At 43.6% G+C, this 18,083-nt stretch overlaps 1 protein-coding gene and 1 non-coding gene across 2 annotated transcripts in view; both read right to left on the reverse strand.

The window, feature by feature from the left end:
* ZNF180 (zinc finger protein 180) overlaps nucleotides 1–14,554 on the reverse strand; it is a 29,680-nt gene extending 15,126 nt beyond the window's left edge. Inside the window, exon 1 of the mRNA XM_023742738.1 lies at nucleotides 13,726–14,554. Within this exon, the coding sequence (XP_023598506.1) occupies nucleotides 13,726–13,851 (126 nt within the window). The 5' untranslated portion in view covers nucleotides 13,852–14,554. The remainder of the gene's footprint in view (nucleotides 1–13,725) is intronic.
* LOC111822847 (U6 spliceosomal RNA) lies at nucleotides 13,285–13,391 on the reverse strand. Its single transcript, XR_002825947.1, has one exon. It is a non-coding gene; the product is annotated as a U6 spliceosomal RNA (small nuclear RNA).
* Nucleotides 14,555–18,083: the final 3,529 nt, after the last annotated feature.

An 18,083-nucleotide genomic window follows, 5' to 3' on the forward strand; every position in this document is an offset into this window, starting at 1 on the left:
ACCATCCAGCTGGGCCCTGCCTGAATTCCTGGATCACAGAATTGTGAGCAAACAGAATGAAATACGGCACAACTAAAGCCAGAATCATAAAGATTAACACATTAACTACATAAAATGTTTGGTAACAAGTGCCATCAATAAAGGCACCATCAATAAGAATCTGCACTATTAAGACTTCTTCCAAATCGGTAAGAAAAGGTAGCTTCAATGGGAAAATGGAGCAAGGACAGTGCACATGTAACTCAACTCAGAAGAAATAAAAAATGGCTGGTGAATAAAAAGATGCTTGCCTCTTTAAATCATATAAATCGACTATTTCTATAACTAGTATTTACCTCTATACGAGACCATAAATTCACACCAATACCTACAAGTCAACAATACATTTTATTCTAGACTTTCTGCTTTCTACGTTTGTATCTTCCACCTCTGACCCCTATTATCCTCATTATATTTACTGATTTGCTCAAACCCTTTGTATGTAAACAATTCCTCAACCACAGAGAGTGTTTCTGACGTCTGTGGGCACCAACTGACCCAAGCCTGCAATGGCAGAATCCCTGCCCTCCCACCTTGGCAGTCCATATAACCTTCCTGAATTGGATACACACACACATACATATTTTTAAAATGTTTTATTTGAAATAGTTTAAGACTCACAAGAAGTTGCAAAAATAGTACAGAAAGTTCCCATGTTCCCTTCACCCAACTTCTTCCCCCCATAACCATAGTTAAGTGCATAACCAGGGTATTTGTCAAAAGCATGTAACTGACACTGCTACAATATTAACAACTCAGGTAGAGACCTTATTTGGATTTCACCAGGTTTTATGTGCACTCTGTTTATATTTTTGTTCTTTTAATGAAAACACTTCTATTTAAAAATGTAATGCACATATCAATAAGGCTACTTGTATTTACCTTTAGCAAACAGAAAGCACTCCTAGATGAATGTATAAGAAATCTCACTAAAGGGTTATATTATAATAAAAATTTGGGAAGGGGGTTTAAATGTGTACTAATAAATGTCTTGTAAAATAAATTATGCTTTATCTAGGCAACTGAATATTATTAAGCAACTAAGAGACAGATTTGCATGTAAGGATGCATACAAATGATAGAAAGATGTCTACAATACATTGTTGAATGAAAAAGAACAATACATGAAATATAAATAGATTTTTATAAAATATAAACATGCACAGAAAAGTCTGGAAGGACATTCTCAAAAGCATTAAAAGTTTTTTTTTTTTTTTAGTATTTTATTGTACTTCAGGTGAAGGCTTACAGAACAGATAGTTTCTCATGTAACAGTAGCACACATGCTGTTTTATGACATTGGTTAACAACCCCACAACATTTTAACCCTCTAAATTCTCAACTTTTTTTTTTTTTTTTTGGTGAAAATACACACAGCCAAAGATACGCCATTTCAAAAATTTTTTTACATACACATTTAAGTGACATTGACTACACTCTTGTAATTGTGCTGTCATTCTCACTTAAGATGAAGGCTTACAGGACAAAATAGTCTCCCATTTAACAGTTACTACAAATGTTGCCCTATGACAATGGTTAACAATCTCACAACACATCAACAATATCCTTACTCTACTTTGTGTTCCCTATCATCAGCTTCCTACTCCCCTTCAAGCATTAAAAGAAGTTTTTTTTTTTTTTTTTTTTTTTTTGGTGGGGCAGGACCAAAAGAAGTTTTTTGGTTTTTTTCTTTTTTTTTTGGTGGGGCAGGTCACTCCCAATGTTCTAATACTGTACATGATTTTTCAATGGCATTTATTTTCTTTAGTTAAATATTCAGAAATCAGCAAAAGTGTTTCCTTTTTGAAAAACCACTTAGAAACCAGGTCATTCCTTTGCAGCTTCCAGAATTTTTTTCCTCAACCTGTTAAATGACAGTCCATTCAAGGATACATACTTTGCTCCTTCTCAAATCTTCACACTGAAAAGCAAGTCCTGTGGATTCTTGATTTACCACTCAATTATTCAGAAGCCTCTGAATCATAAACTAAAAGGAAACAAATTATTGTACTTTTCAAAGTGTACCAATGTTGTTTTGTTGTTGTTGCTGTCATTTCATTTTGGTTTTTTGCCCTTACCAACCTAGAGAAAATTTCATTATTGCAGGGGGAAGGGTTACCAAAAATGGTTAACCTTAATGTGTTCAGAGGCAGAAAACAATTTTTTCAAACTTAAAAAAAAAAAAATTTGTATTTACTGGGCAGCTACTGAGGTGAACCATGATTATTCAAAGAGCTGGAGCTGCCACAGTATAGAGAAGGTCCAAAGTGAAAGCACACACATTAAGTTGCCTGTATTATTATCAAGTACAAACACCAGCACGGTAAAACAAAACAGTTACCATGGAGTTGATTCCGACTTACGGCAACCCCATGCGTGTCAGAGCAGAACTGTGCTCCATAGGGTTTTCAATGGCTGATTGTTCAGAAGTAGATCACCAGGCCTTTCTTCTGAGGTGCCTTTCTTCTGAGGTGCCTCTGTGTGGACTTGAACTGCCAACCTTTTGGTTAGCAGCGAAGTGTGTTAACCATTTTGCACCACCCAGGAGGCCAGAAAACTCAGTTAAATCCACAGAGTCCACCAGCCATGATCCAAACATGGATTGCCTGATACGACCTCCTCCCTGTTCCTCTGCTCCACCTGTCAAATCTGATTGATCATTCAAGCCCCAGATCAAATGCCACCTCTTCCATGAAGTGTTCCCAGACAGCACAAAGCCCCATCTCTTCTTCCCTTGGAATTTCTTAGCTGTTTTTATCAAACCTTTCCTGTGCCAGCAAAATTATTCTTCTCATATTACTTAAAACCCGTTGCCATCGAGTCAATTCCAATAATAGCGACGCTAAAGGACAGAGTGTCCAAGGCTGTAATCTTTACAGAAGCAGACTGCCACATCTTTCGGCCATGGAGTGGCTGGTGGGTTCAAACCACCAACCTTTCTGTTAGCAACAGAGTGCTTAACCACTGCACCACCAGGGCTCCTCCTCATATTACTTATATGTCTCTCCCTTGGTTGATAAATTCTATACTATAAAAAATACACATTTTTCACCTTTGTATTCCCCTCAGTATCTTGAGGCAGCACAATAAAAAATTTCTGGATTTGACAAGTCTAAGAAATGGAGATGTGTGCAGGCTTTGGGATATACAAATGGAATTAAAAGACTTTACCCCCGCTTTCTGTTATCTTCTGAAGCATTTGTTAATTCCCCTTTCTGTTTGACAGGCACCTCCCCATGTAATAAAGGAGCATTTTCTTTTTTCCTACATTACAGAATGGAAACGGGTATTAGACCGTTGACTTCTACAGAGAGAAGAGTAATCGTCAGCATTAACAACTGCTCTCTGTGACATGAGTGGGACCACGTGGGACCCAGAGTGGAGGAACGGAACCAGGCAGAGCCTCTGCTGAGTGACCTATCCACTTCACAGCGAGCTAGTGGTCGAGTCAGGCCTAGAACTGCTATCTGCTCGCCCACACAGAGATGACCAAATCTAACCCTCCTAATTTGGGGGGTTCCTGGGATAATAAAACAAAGCTTACAGACGAATCACAGAATTATTGCTAAACTCCATTCTCAGGACTTTGCATTTGAGGTGAGATGACAGATACACTTGGAGAGAAACCCTCTACATTCATGAGGAGGTTTTTGATGTTGTTAGGTGTTGTTGAGTCGATTCTGACTCATAGCGACCCCAACATCACAGAGTAGAACTACCCCATAGGGTTTTCTTGGCTGGCTGTAATCTCTACAGAAACAGATCATCAGGTCTTTTTCCCACGGAGCTGCTGGGTGGGTTTGAACTGCCAACCTTTTGGTTAGCAGCTAAGCACTTAACCGTTTGGGCCATCAGGGCTCTAACAGTCATCAAAAAAAAAAAAAAAAAAAAAAACCATTGCCTTTGAGTCAACTCTGATTCCAACTCATAGCAACCAGATTTTCTTTCTTGGTGTGTTCATGTCTCATATTGCCCATGGGAGAAGAAGGCCAGAGCTCATAGTTCAGCTCAAGGGTGTGATATACGCGCCTCATGTGGAGACCCTGAGTTTTCTTCATCACTGATTCCAGAGGACACAAAATCAACTCCCCTAGAGAGCTGGAAAGTTCCTTTGTCTGATTCTTTCAGGGATTCTCCTGACAAGCTGGGTCTCCCTTCTTCCCATGCACAAGAAAATTCTCTCTCCCGCCCATACCATCATCCATGAGTAATTCTCACTTTCCTCAAATATACAGAATAGACCCAGCCCAGGACCACCAACTGGCGTATCTCTGGATGTTGACACTATCGATGGACATGCGTGGCTCCAACCACCTTCTTGGCAGGATTTTTGGTCTCAGCCTCTGAAGGTAAGAAGGGCTCAGAGTGGGCTCAAGGCCTTCCCTGACCCAATTACTTCCAGGTGTGTGGGCCACTGAACTCTCTCATGGGATGTCCCAATACTCAGATGATCTATTCCTAGGTTGGCTCATTGGACTCATCTCTTTCCCTGAAAGCCAAGACTTGGGCTCCCTTAATTTATCTCCATCAAGACTTAGTATCTTTCAGGTACAAATCAAGTACCTGTACATCTTCTGATAATAAATAAAATGAACTGAGGACATTCAGAGTTGAGAAGTATGGTAACCAGTCTCCAAGATGGCCCCCAATGACCCTTCTCCTGGCATTCACAGCCCTGTGTAGTCCTTGCCCACACTGTACCAGGGAGGGTCTGTGTGACATTACATTATGGAGAAAGTGATGGTGTGTTACTTCTGAGACTAGATCATAAAAGACACTGCAGCTTCCGTCTTCGATGCATGAGCGTGAACTTTCTCTCTCTCTTGGATCATTCATTCTGGGGAAACCAGCTGCAATGTCATGAGCAGCCCTGTGGAGAGGTCTGCATGGTATGGAACTGAGGCCTCTTGCCAATAGCCATGTGAGTGAACTTGAAAGTGGGTCCTCTCACCCAGACAAGCCCTCAGACTAGAGCAGCCCCTGCAACCTCATCAGAGACCCCATAGGCCAGGATCACCCAACTAAGCCGCTCCCAGACTCCTGACCCTCAGGGAATTGTGTAAGATCATAAATGTTTGTTGCTTTAAGCTGCTAAATTGTGAAGTAATTCGTTACACCGTAATAAATAACTAATTAAAGAGCAAGGTGTTTTTGCTTTTTCTATATAGTTTTGGGAAATATAAGAAGTGTATTTTTGTCTGTAAGAACTAATCATGCAGGGCAGGGCTCCACCCGAGGCATCTTTCTCCCCAGCACCTCACAATCGATGAACAGACTAAATAACATCAAAATGGCCAAAGAACCATTGAGATCTCCAGAAAATACCCAGTCATTAGTTTAAAGTAGAATGCCAATGGTCACACATTAAAACATATTTTACCTAGAGTTTTGATAAAGATGTAAAAATGTAAATGTAAATTTACATATGCACTAAAAAAAAAACCAAACCTGTTGACATGGAGTGGATTCTGACACACAGCAACCCTTTAGTCCAGAGCAGAACTGCCCTATGGGGTTTCCAAGGCTCCTTTGTAACAGGTACTATTACCCCCATTTTCGGATAAGAAGCCTTGGTGGCACAGTAGTTAAGCACTTAGCTGCTAACAAAAAGGTTGGTGGTTCAAATCCACCAACTGCTCTGCGGGAGAAAGATGTGGCGGTCTGCTTTTATAAAGATTCAAAGACAAACCAAACCCATTGCCGTCGAGTTACACTCCGACTCAGAGTGACTTTGCAGGATACAGTAGAACTGCCCCTTAGGGTGTCCAAGGCTGTAATCTTTACTGGGGCAGACTGCCACATCTTTCTCCTGTGGAGTGGCTGCTGGGTTTGAACCGCCGACCCCTGAGTTAGCAGCCCAGCGCTTAACCACTGCACCACCAGGGCTCCTTACATCTGCATAAAAAAAACACCCGCTGCTGTCAAGTTGTTTCTGGCTCATAGCGACCCTGCAGGACAGAGGAGAACTGCCCCACAGGGTTTCCAAGGAACACCTGCTGGATTTGAACTGCTGACCTTTTGGTTAGCAGCTGAGCTCGTAACCACTACACCACCAGGCCTCCTACATCTGCATAGCTCTCTCTAAAAACTCACTTAGATGAAAACAACGCATAGAGGAGATCCCATCCATAAAGAAATATCCCAACTCTGATTGAAAAATACTTAGTTGGCACAATGAGATCAGAACCAAATCAAACACTGCCTCCATGACCAGACACACAATTTCACTAATGTAAGTGAGGGACACACTGACATATGTGAAAGGCTCCTCAAAGCCTCCACCTTTTACCTGAGAAGAAGAGGATCGGTTGATGGGTGAGGGAAGCTCAAGTGAAAGGGGACAGCCTACTCAGGGCCAACGTCCCACCACAGACATGCCTAAAGCAGCGGATTAAAGGCGGAACCACTCCGCCTGCAAGTGCTTTTCTTTTCAACATTGTAAGGGAGGTGTCAGCCGGCAAATAAGGGGAGAAAAAAAACGAAAGGTTTAAGAATTGGAAAAAAATGAATTGTCGATATTTGCAGAAGATACGATTGTGTACATAGAAAATACAAAAGAAACTTCAAATAAGATTAACAAGTAGGTTCACTTGTTTGTGGAAACAAAAATCAATATAAAAATTAAATTGTATTTCTATGCATCAGCCAACAGAGAAGGGAAGTTTTCAAAAATTACCATTTAAGGTAGGACCAAAATACACCAAACATCCAGAAGTATATTTAAGGAAATTTGGGCAACACTTACAACGGAGAAAAGATGTGGACAGAATGTGTAAAGAGCTACAAATCAATGAGAAAAAGACAACCAAAATGGAAAGAACTACAAATCAGTCAAAAACAACCAAACAGAAATTTCATGAGAGCCCTACACAAAAGACAATATACGAAAAGCCAATCAGGATTCGAAAAGTTGTTCCACCTCATTATTAATCCAGGAAAATGCAAACTAAAGTCACAATGAGATACCACCATCTCACTTCTAGTGGGATTGTAAGTGACACTGAATTTACCTGAGGACTCAGCTATTTTCCCTACTAGGTAGTTACCCTAGAGAATGTGTTGCACGTATGTACAAGGAATCATATACAAGAAAATTTATAGCGGTGCTATTTGTAACAGCAAAAAACTGAACACTAAATAGCCATTAGCTGTAGACCTGTGAAACCTGTGGTTATACTTAGAAGTCAGAATCTGGGCACTAGGTGTAGGCATTGCTATCAGATGTCACTGTCCCCAAGCTCTCTCAGTGGACAGTAAGTACGTACACAGAAGTTCCTGGGTGGTGCAAATGGTTAATGCACCTGGCTACTAACCAAAAGGTTGGTAATTCAAGTCCACCTAGAGGCACCTTGGAAGAAAGGCCTGGCGATCTACTTTGAAAAAATTAGCACTGAAAACCATATGGAGCACAGTTCTACTTTGACACACATGCGGTCGCCATGAGTCGGAGTTGATTTAACAGCAACTGATATACAGGCAGTCCCTGGATCACGAACAAGTTCTGTTCTTCTGTCTGTCTTTAAGTTGAATTTGCATATAAGTCAGAACAGTTAGGTATAGTTTGAATCTAACATCAGTTAGTCAAATGTTTGTCTCAGCATACAGTATATATATTGTACCTTTACATGTGTAAAAAACATTAAACACTTGTAGATACACTAAAACATCTTTAACCTAATACTAATAATATTTTGATGTGCATTCCAAAGTAGCACCCGTTTGTTATTACGAACCATTGTATGTACTTCGAATTTTTCTTTTTTTTACACTTTAGGTGAAAATTTACAGCTCAAGTTAATTTCTCATACAAAAATTTATACACATTGTTATATGACCCTAGCTGCAATCCCTATAATGTGATGGCATGCTCCCCCATTCCACCCCGCATTTCCCATGTTCATCCAACCAGCTCCTGACCCTCTCTGCCTTCTCATCTCGCCTCCGGACAGGAGCTGCCCATTTAGTCTCACGTATCTACTTGAACTGAGAAGCACACTCTTGACGAGTATTATTTTATGTTTTATAGTCCAGTCTGATATTTGTCTGAAGAGTTGGCTTCAGGAATGGTTTTAGTTCTGGGTTAACAGAGAGTCCAGGGGCCACATCTTCTGGGGTTCCTCCAGTCTCAGTCGGACCATTAAGTCTGGTCTTTTAACGTGAATTTGAGTTCTGCACCAAACTTTCTCCTGCTCCATCAGGGACTCTCTGTTGTGTTCCCTGTCAGGGCAGTCATTGGTGGTAGCCAGGCACGATCTAGTTCTTCTGATCTCAGGCTGATGGAGTCTCTGGTTTATGTGGTCCCTTTGTCTCTTAGGCTAAAATTTTCCTTGTGTCTTTGGTGTTCTTCATTCTCCTTTGCTCCAGGTGGGTTGGGACCAATTGATGCATCTCAGATGGCCACTAGCAAGCTTTTAAGACCCCAGACACCACTCACCAAAGTGCGATGCAGAACATTTTCTTCATAAACTTTGTTATGCCAATTGACCTAGATGTCCCCGAAACCATGGTCCCCAGACCCCCACCCCTGATACTCTGTCCCTCGAAGTGTTTGGTTGTGTTCAGGAAACTTCTTAGCTTTTGGTTTAGTCCAGTTGTGCTGACTTCCCCTGTATTGTGTGTTGTCCTTCCCTTCACCTAACTCTTGTCTACTATCTAGTTCGTGAATAACCCTCTTCCTCTCCCCCCCCACCCTCAGAACCAACAAAGAATGTTTTCTTCTGTGTTTAAACCATTTCTTGAGTTCTTATAAGAGTGGTCTTATACAATATTTGTCCTTTTGCGACTGATTAAATTCACTCAGCATGATGCCTTCCAGATTCCTCCACGTTGTTTCACGGATTCATCGTCGTTCTTTATCGTTGCGTAGTATTCCACTGTGTAAATACACTATAATTTGTTTATCCATTTGTCTGTTGATGGGCACCTAAGTTGTTTCTATGTTTTGCTATCGTGAACAGTGCTGCAATGAACATGGGTGTCCATATATCTACTCGTGTGACAGCTCTTATTTCTCTAGGATATATTCCAAGGAGTGGGATTGCTGGATCATATATGGTACTTATATTTCAAGCTTTATAAGGAAGCGTCAAATCGATTTCCAAAGTGGCTGTACCACTTTACATTCCCACCAACAGTGTATAAGTGTTCCAGTCTCTCCACAACATCTTCAACATTTATTATTTTGTGTTTTTTGGATTAATGCTAGCCTTGTTGGGGTGAGATGGTATCTCATTGTAGTTTTGATTTGCGTTTCTCTAATGGCTAACGATAGTGGGCATTTCCTCACGTCTGTTAGCCACCTGAATGTCTTCTTTTGTGAACTGCCTGTTCATATTCTTTGCCCTTTCTTTAACTGGGTTATTTGTCTTTTTGTTGTTGAGGTTTTGCAGTATTTTCTAGATTCTAGAGATTAGACGCTGATGGGATTTGTTGCCACCAAAAGTATTTTTCCAGTCTGTAGGCTGTCTTTTGACTCTTTTGGTGAAGTCTTTTGATGAGTGTTTAAGTGTTTGATTTTTAGGAGCTCCCAGTTATCTAGTTTCTCTTCTGGTGTTTGTGCATTGTTACTAATGCTTTGTATTTTGTTTATGCCATGTATTAGGTGTCCTAGCATTGTCCCTATTTTTTCTTCCATGATCTTTAGCGTTTTTGATTTTATATTTAGGTCTTTGATCCATTTGGAGTTAGTTTTTGGGCATGGTGTAAGATATGGGTATTGTTTCATTTTTTTTGCAGACGGATATCCAGTTACGCCAGCACCATTTGTTAAAGAGACTGTCTTTTTCCCATTTTATGGACTTTGAGTCTTTGTCAAATATCAGCTGCTCACAGGTGAATGAATTTACATTTGGATTCTCAATTCTGTTCAATTGGTCTATGTATTCTTTGTTGTACCAGTACTAGGTTGTTTTGACTACCGTGGTGGTATAATAGGTTCTAAAATCAGGTAGTGTGAGGCCCCCACTTTGTTCTTCTTCTTGAGTAATGCTTTAGTTATCTGGGGCTTCTTCTCTTTCCATATGAAGCTGGTGATTTGTTTCTCCATCTCATTAAAAAATGCCATTGGGATCTGGATCAGGATTGCATTGTATCTATAGATCGCTTTGGGTAGAACTGACATTTTCACAATGTTGAGTCTTCCTATCCATGAGCAAGGTATGTTTTTCCACTTATGCAGGTGTCTTTCGGTTTCTTGTAGTAGTGTCATGTAGTTTTCATTGTATAGGTCTTTTACGTCTCCAGTTAAGATTTACTGCTAAACATTTTATCTTGTTGGGGGCTATTGTAAATGGTATTGATTTGATTTCCTCTTCGAAGTTCTCTTTGTTGTTGTAGAGGAATCCAATTGATTTTTGTATGTTTATCTTGTATCCTGACACTTTGCTGAAATCTTCTGTTAGTTCCAGTAGTTTTCTTGTGGATTCTTTGGGGTTTTCTGTGTATAAGATCATATCATCTGCAAATAGAGATACTTTGACTTCCTCCTTACCAATTTCAATGTCCTTTATTTCTTTTTCTAGCCTAACTGCTCTGGCTAGGACCTCCAGCACAATGTTGAATAAGAGTGGTGATAAAGGGCATCCTTGTCTGATTCCTGTTCTCAAGGGGAATGCTTTCACACTCTCTCCATTTAGGATGATGTTGGCTGTTGGCTTTGTATAAATGCCCTTAATTATGTTGAGGAATCTCCTTTCTCTTCCTATTTTGCTGAGAGTTTTTATCATGAATGGATGCTGGACTTTGTCAAATGCCTTTTCTGCATTAATTGATAAGATCATGTGGTTTTTGTCTTGTTTTAATTATGTGATGGATTACATTGATTGTTTTTCTAATGTTGAACCATCCCTGCATACCTGGTATAAATCCCACTTTATCATGGTGAATTTTTTTTTGATTTGTTGTTGAATTCTATTGGCTAGAATTTTGTTGAGGATTTTTGCGTCTATGTTCATGAGGGATATTGGTCTGTAACTTTCTTTTTTTTGTGGTGTCTTTACCTGGTTTTGGTATCAGGGTTATGCTGGCTTCATAGAATGAGTTTGGGAGAATTCCATCATTTTCTATACTCTGAAATACATTTAGCAGTAGTGGTTAATACTTCTCTGAAAGTTTGGTAGAATTCGCCAGTGAAATTGTCAGGGCAAGGGTTTTTCTTTGTTGGGAGTTTTTAAATTAACTTTTCAATCTCTTCTTTTGTTATAGGTTTATTTAGTTGTTCTACCTCTGTTTGTGTTAGTTTAGGTAGGTCGTGAGTTTCTAGAAATTTGCCCATTTCCTCTAGGTTTTCAAATTTGTTAAAGTACAATTTTTCATAGTATTGTTATGATTCTTTTAATTTCAGTTGGGTCTGTTGTGATATCACCCATCTCATTTCTTATTTGGGTTATTTGCTTCCTCTCTTTTCTTTTGTCAGTTTGGCTAATGTTTATTGATTTTGTTGATCTTTTCAAAAAACCAGCTTTTGGTCTTGTTAACTCTTTCAATTGTTTTTCTATTCTCTATTTCATTTAATTCTGCTCTAATTCTTATTATTTCCTTTCTTCTGGTGCCCAAGGGTTTCTTCTGCTGTCCTCTACTTGTTCCAGTTGTAGGGTTAATGTTTTGATTTTGGCCCTTTTTTCTTTTTGGACATATGCATTTATTGCTATGAACTGACCTCTGAACACTGCTTTTGCTGTGTCCCAAAGCTTCTGATAGGATGTGTTTCCATTCTCATTTGATTCTGTGAATTTCTTTATTCCATCCTTCATTTCTTCTATAACCCAGCAGTTTTTGAGCAAGGTGATATTCAGTTTCCACGTATGTTTTTCCCTAGCTTTTTCTGATATTAGATTTCTACTTTTATGGCTTTATGGTCAGAAAAGACGCTTTGTAATATTTTGATGCTTTGGATTTTGTTAAGGCTTGCTTTATGGCCTGATATGTGGTCTATTCTGGAGAATGTTCCATGTGCATTGGAAAAGAAAGTATACTTGGCTGCTGTTGGGTGCAGTGTTCTGTATAGGTCTATGAGATCAAGTTGGTTGATTGTGGCGTTTACATCTTCCGTGTCTTTATTGAGCTTTTTTCTGGATGTTCTGTCCTTTACCAAAAGTGGGGTGTTGAAGTCTCCTACTACCATTGTGGAGCTGTCTCTCTTTTCAATGCTGTTAGAGTTTGTTTTATATATTTTGGAGCCCTCTCGTTGGGTGCATAAATATTTATTATAGTTATGTCCTCCTGGTGTACTGACCCTTTAATCATTATATAATGTCCTTCCTTATCCTCTGTGGAAGATTTTGCTTTAAAGTCTATTTTGTCAGAGATTAATATTGCCACTCCTGCTCTTTTTTGATTGTTGTTTGTTTGATGTATTTTTTCCATCCTTTGAGTTTTAGTTTGTGTCTTTAAGTCTAAGGTGTGTCTCTTATAGGCAGCATATAGATAGATCGTGTTTTTTGATCCATTCTGCCACTCTGTCTCTTTATTGGTGCATTTAGTCCATTGACATTCAGAGTAATTATTGACAGGTATGAGTTTAGTGCTTTCATTTTGATGGCTTCTGTGTTGTTGACAGTTTCTTTATTCCGTTTAATTTTCTACGCTGAGTCGTTTTTATTTATGTATTTTCATTGTTGTTGATTTTGTATTTGCTGAGTCTTTATGCTTTTCTTTTTTATTTTGATGTGTAGGACTGTTAGTTTCCTTTGTGGTTACCTTAGTATTTACCCCTATTTTTCTAAGTTTAAACCAGTCTTTTATTTCTTTATATCACCTTGACTTCCTCTCCATATGAAAGATGTATGACTACATGTATTTCTTTATATCACCTTGACTACCTCTCCATATGAAAGATGTATGACTACATTTATTAATCCCTCTTTTTGTTTTAATATTTCATCTTTTACATACTGAAGTCTCTGTTCCCCTGTTTTCAGTGTTTTAGCTTTGATTTATTTTTGTGACTTCCCTATCTGGGTTGATAACTGGTTGCTCTGTCCTGTGTTCTAGTCTTGGGTTGTTATCTGATGTTATTGATTTTCTAACCAGGTGACTCCCTTTAGTATTTCTTATAATTTTGGTTTGGTTTTTGTAAATTCTCTTATGTTCTGTTTATCTGGAAATGCACTAATTTTGCCATCATATTTGAGAGTCAGTTTTGCTGGATATATAACTCTTGGCTGGCAATCTTTTTCCTTCAAGACTTTATATATGTCATCCCATTGCCTTCTTGCCTGCATGATTTCTGCGGAGTAGTCTGAGCTTAAAAATATGGAACACTTCATGAATTTGCGTGTCATCCTTACACAGGGGCCATGCTAATCTTCTCTGTATTGTTCCAATTTTAGTATATGTGCTGCTGAAGCGAGCAGTATCTTCCCTCTTTCGTTGCATTCTTAGGATATTTCCAATTGCTCATTCTCATACAAAGCTGTGAATTGCTGGGCAAAGGGGAGTCAGTATTCTAAGGGCTTGTGATGCACAATGCCAAGTCACTCCCACCTACCCAAACTGTTAACTATGTTAAAGGGTCAGGAAATGCAGAGAGACTCATAAAATGTGTCATATAAGTGTTAGAAGCTTAGCAGTCCTACTGGGCAGAGGCCACTAAGATGCTCTGAGGAGAGTGGGCACAGGCAGTGGGGCCTGGTGGGAGCCAGCTCTGAATCTCTGGGGGTGAAAGGGGGTTAGGGAGGCTCCACTCACCTGCGCACAGGCCTTCAGGGGCCCTGAGGGCTTGTCATCCTGCTCTTCCATGCCCTCCTCCAGGCAGGGCAAGGTCCTGAGGACTCGGAGCTGCAGTGGGAGGAGACAGCCCTGAGACAGCATCATGGCCCACACCTGTGCATGTGGGCAGGGCACTGGCGGGACCCCTCCACTTCCCAGACCAGTCTCTGCCCCTGGAATGCACTCTCCACGGCAAGTGAGCTTCTAGAAGTTACCGCCCAGACTCCAGCCCAAATAACTGTGCGTATACCCAGCATCTCTCAGGCATAACCCTGCCTCTCCAGTTGCAACCTGGTTCCTCCACTGTTTGGGGGCTCTGAGCCACCTACACATAAGCCTACCTCCTGCAGAAAAACAGCCTCCTTCCCTCTACCACCAATATCTGCAGCACAAATCAGTTCCCCTCTTATTCCCACTGGGTCCTGGGATCCCCACAAACACCTAGTATCCCTCCCTAGGGTCAGGAGTAGGGCTCCGGATAAACAGCTCAGAATTACACTTGACTAAATGTATGAAGCCCAAGACGTTGTCCCGCCCCTGCCAGGAGCTGATTCAGCCATTGAGATGGATCCTATCCCTCCACCTACCAGGTCTTAGGAGCCCTCGTGGTGCGCTGGTTAAGCACTCGACTGCTAACTGAAAGGTTGGTGGTTCAAACCCACCCAGTTGTTCCAGGGAGAAAGACCTGGTGACCTGCTCCTGTGAAGATTACAGTCAAGAAAACCCTATGGGGCAGTTCTACTCTGTTACATGGGGTTGATGGCACCCAACAACCACACGTACAGCCAAGCCCTACTCTCGAGCATCCTCTTGGAGATCACCTCTTATTTCCCCTCAAACAGCCAAGCTGCACCCAGAACCTGGTCCCTCCACCCTTCCAACCCACTGACCCTCCCAGGGTGGAGCCAGCCCAGATTCCTACCCCAACGCCTTCCTGTGTCCTGAGTTTGTAGCTTTGATCTGGTCCCTCCACTCAGCTGAGTGTCCTCAGGCCTGACACTGCAGCCTGAAACTGCAACAGAGCCTGCACAGGACTAGAGGCTCCCACCCAAACACGAGCAGCACATGCCAGCCGAGGACGGCCTCTCCCAAGCCCAGAAGGTGTAGCGCTGACTCTTTCTACCAACTAGGTGTTTTCAGGCCTGACGAGTGCAAATAAAAAACAAAAAACAAACCACTTGCCATAGAATCAATTCTGACTCAGGGCATCCCCACGTGCGTGAGAGTAGAGCTGTGCTCCACTGGGTTTTCACTGGCTGACAGGGTTTTTTTTCACGGGGTTTTCAATGGCATTTCTTCTAAGGTGCCTCTGGGTGAACTCGAACCTCCAACCTTTTGGTTAGCAGCGGCCACCCAGAGACCAGAGCAGCCCCTGGTGAATCCTACCCTGCCCTGTCCCTTCCCCACCCCACCCCTAGCTTCTCATTCAGTTTAGCATGGGTTCAGAGTGCAGCTCTACCTGAACCTGCACCAAAACCCAGTTCCATCCACCAACCTCCACAGGCCCCTCATGAGCAGCGGCAGCCCAGATTCCTGTCCAAACACCTTCCTGGGCTCCTGCGGCTCAGCAAGAGCCTGTCCTTCCACCTACGTGGGCATCATGAGGCTGTATTGAGGGTACCATCTGCACAAAGGTCCCAGCACCCTCTGCCCAAAACCCACCTGCAGCCTCCTGTTTCCCACTCAAACACTTGGGTGTGCACACAAAGGGTGCTTGGTACAGCCCCATGCCTCTGCAGCCCAGAATTTGCAGCTCAGACCTGGTCCCTCCACCCACGTGGGAATCCACAGGCAGGTTTAGGCCTGCCCATGCCCCCCTGTTCCGCCCAAATGCCAGCGCATGTGCAGAGTGCAGCTGCAGCAGCCCCGCCCCTCCCGGGACCAGAACCTGCAGCTCCCAACGGGGGCCTCCAGCAGCCACTGCACAGGGGTCACCCACCCAGGCTTCCTCCTCCTGCTGGGACACCCATGCACACATAGAGCAGGTTCTTGCCCAGATATGCATCCAGGGCCTGGGCCCTCCACCAGCCTGGGGGTCTTGTACAATCGCTCTCCTGAAGACAGAGTCTGTGTTCCCACTCAGCCTCAATCTACCTGGGACAGGTGTCCACAAGCCTCCGTGTGGGTTCCAGGGTCACCTGCCCCATTGCCTGCCTGCCTGCCACCAGAATACCCGAACAGGAGCCTGACTACTGATCTCCAGCCCCAGGACTTGGGCGTTCACCAGCCTGGGGGTTCTGGGTCCTTCCCCCTCCTCCTACCCAAACATGAGTGCCGGGGTGCTATGCAGAGTACAGCCCCTTCCAAGCCCAAATTTGCAGCCCAGATTCTGTCCCTCTACCAACCTAGGCACCCTCACGTCTGCAAGCTGAGCAGCCCCTGAGCAAAGGTCCCAGGTACACATTCCTCAGTCACAGCTGGCAGCATCCTGCTTCCTGTCCAAACAGCTGATGATCCGATGCTAGCTGTTATAGCTCTAGGACTCCTAGCAGTGGTTAAGTGCTTGACTGCTGACTGAAAGATCAGAGGTTCAAACCTATCAGCCACTCCATGGGAGAAAGATGTTGGCAGTCTGCCTCTGTAAAGATTACAGCCTTGGAAACCCTATAGCGCAGTTCTACTCTGTCCTATAGGTTTGCTCTAAGTTGGAATGGACTCAACAGCAATGGGTTACAGCCCTGCCCTTCCTGGGCTCAGATTCTGCACCTCCAACTCAGCACCTCCCCAAACGTGAATGCTCTGGGGCTCCACACTATCCTTCATGGGTCCCAGGATAAGCAATCCAAGCTCCTGCTTGGCACTCAGACACCCCCAGCACGTGCAGGGAGCACGCTGCCTAGAACCTGCCTGTGAGTCCGGGCGCTTCCTTCAACCTGGGAGTCCGCAATCCATCGGAGAGTCCCACGTAAGGCTCCCTGAAGCTGCCCTGCCTCTCCTGGGACAGGAATCTGCAGCTCCAAGCTCGTCTCTCCACCAACCATTGAGTCCCCAGGTTTGTGAGAAGGAGCAGTGTCTGCTCCAGGGTTCCAGGACCACCTGCCCAGACTCTCACCTCCCACCTCATGCTTCTCACCCAAACACCTGTTCAAGGTGGCACAACCCCTCCCTTCCAGGAGGCAGAATCTATAACTGAGTATTCATCGACCCAGATGTTCTCAGTCCCTCCACTAAACAGGCCCTACATTTAAGCTGGTGTAGGATGGCGCGGGACCAGGCAGTGTTTCGTTCGGCTGTACAGAGGGTCGCTATCAGTTGGAACCGACACGACCGCACCTAACAACAACAACAAGGGAAGTAAGGAGTCTCTGGGTGGCTCAGATGGCAAAAAGCTCGGCTGCTAACCAAAAGGTCGCCGGTTCAAACCCACCTGCCACTCCGCGGGAGAAAAGACCTAGCAATTTGCTCCCGTAAAGGTTCCAAAAAACCCATAGCCGTCAAGTCGATTTGACTCACGGCGCCCCTAGACAACAAAGTAGAACCGTCCCATACGGTTCCCAAGGAGCGGCTGGAAGATTTGAACTGCCGACCTTTTGGTTAGCAGCTGAGCTCTTAACTATTGCGCCACCAGGGCAATAGTTTACAAAAGATTACAGCCTAGGAAACTCTATGGGGCAGTTCTACTCTGTCATATGGGGTCGACATAAGTCGAAATCAACTTGAGAGCACCTCAACAACAACACGGGGAGTATGGAGTCGTGGGTGGCTCGAACGGTTAAGCGCTGGACTACTAATCAAAAGGTTGGTGGTTCAAACTCACCCAGAGGCGCCTCAGAAGGCCTAGCGGTCTGCACATTGGTGGTCGCCATGAGTCGCAATCGGCTCCATGGCAATCTCCCATCACAACCAACCACCACCCCCACCATTAACAAGGGGGAGTACAAGTTGTTGCCCTGCCTTCCACCGACCTAGGCAACCTCAGACCTCAGACAGGAGCGGCGGCTGCCCAAACATCAGCGCATACTCACAGAGCACAGCCCGGGAATCTGCAGCTGCACCAACTTGCGCGACTGCAGACTGTAGGCTAAAGCGCCGCCCGGGCAGGTCTCAGATCGCCCACCCGCACCCACGCTCCCAGCTTCCCGCCTACACCCTGCGCATGCGCGCACTGGACACCCGGCGCTGCCCCGCCCCTCACCAACCTGGGCGTCCTCCAGCCGCGGCTCGGGTCTGGCCTGTACCCGTCTCAGCACGGGCACGGCTCTACCGCAGGACGAACTCGGGTTAAGCAGCCCCTCTCCCTGATTCCGCAGCACGACCAACTCGGGTTAACTTAGTTAGGCCTCCTCCCCTAGTGGGTAGCCACAAGGCCTCTCGGAGTTAAAATCCGAAAGGTCGAG

This window comes from Trichechus manatus, unplaced genomic scaffold (assembly GCF_000243295.1).
Source record: "Trichechus manatus latirostris isolate Lorelei unplaced genomic scaffold, TriManLat1.0 scaffold00216, whole genome shotgun sequence".
Classification (NCBI taxonomy): domain Eukaryota; kingdom Metazoa; phylum Chordata; class Mammalia; order Sirenia; family Trichechidae; genus Trichechus; species Trichechus manatus.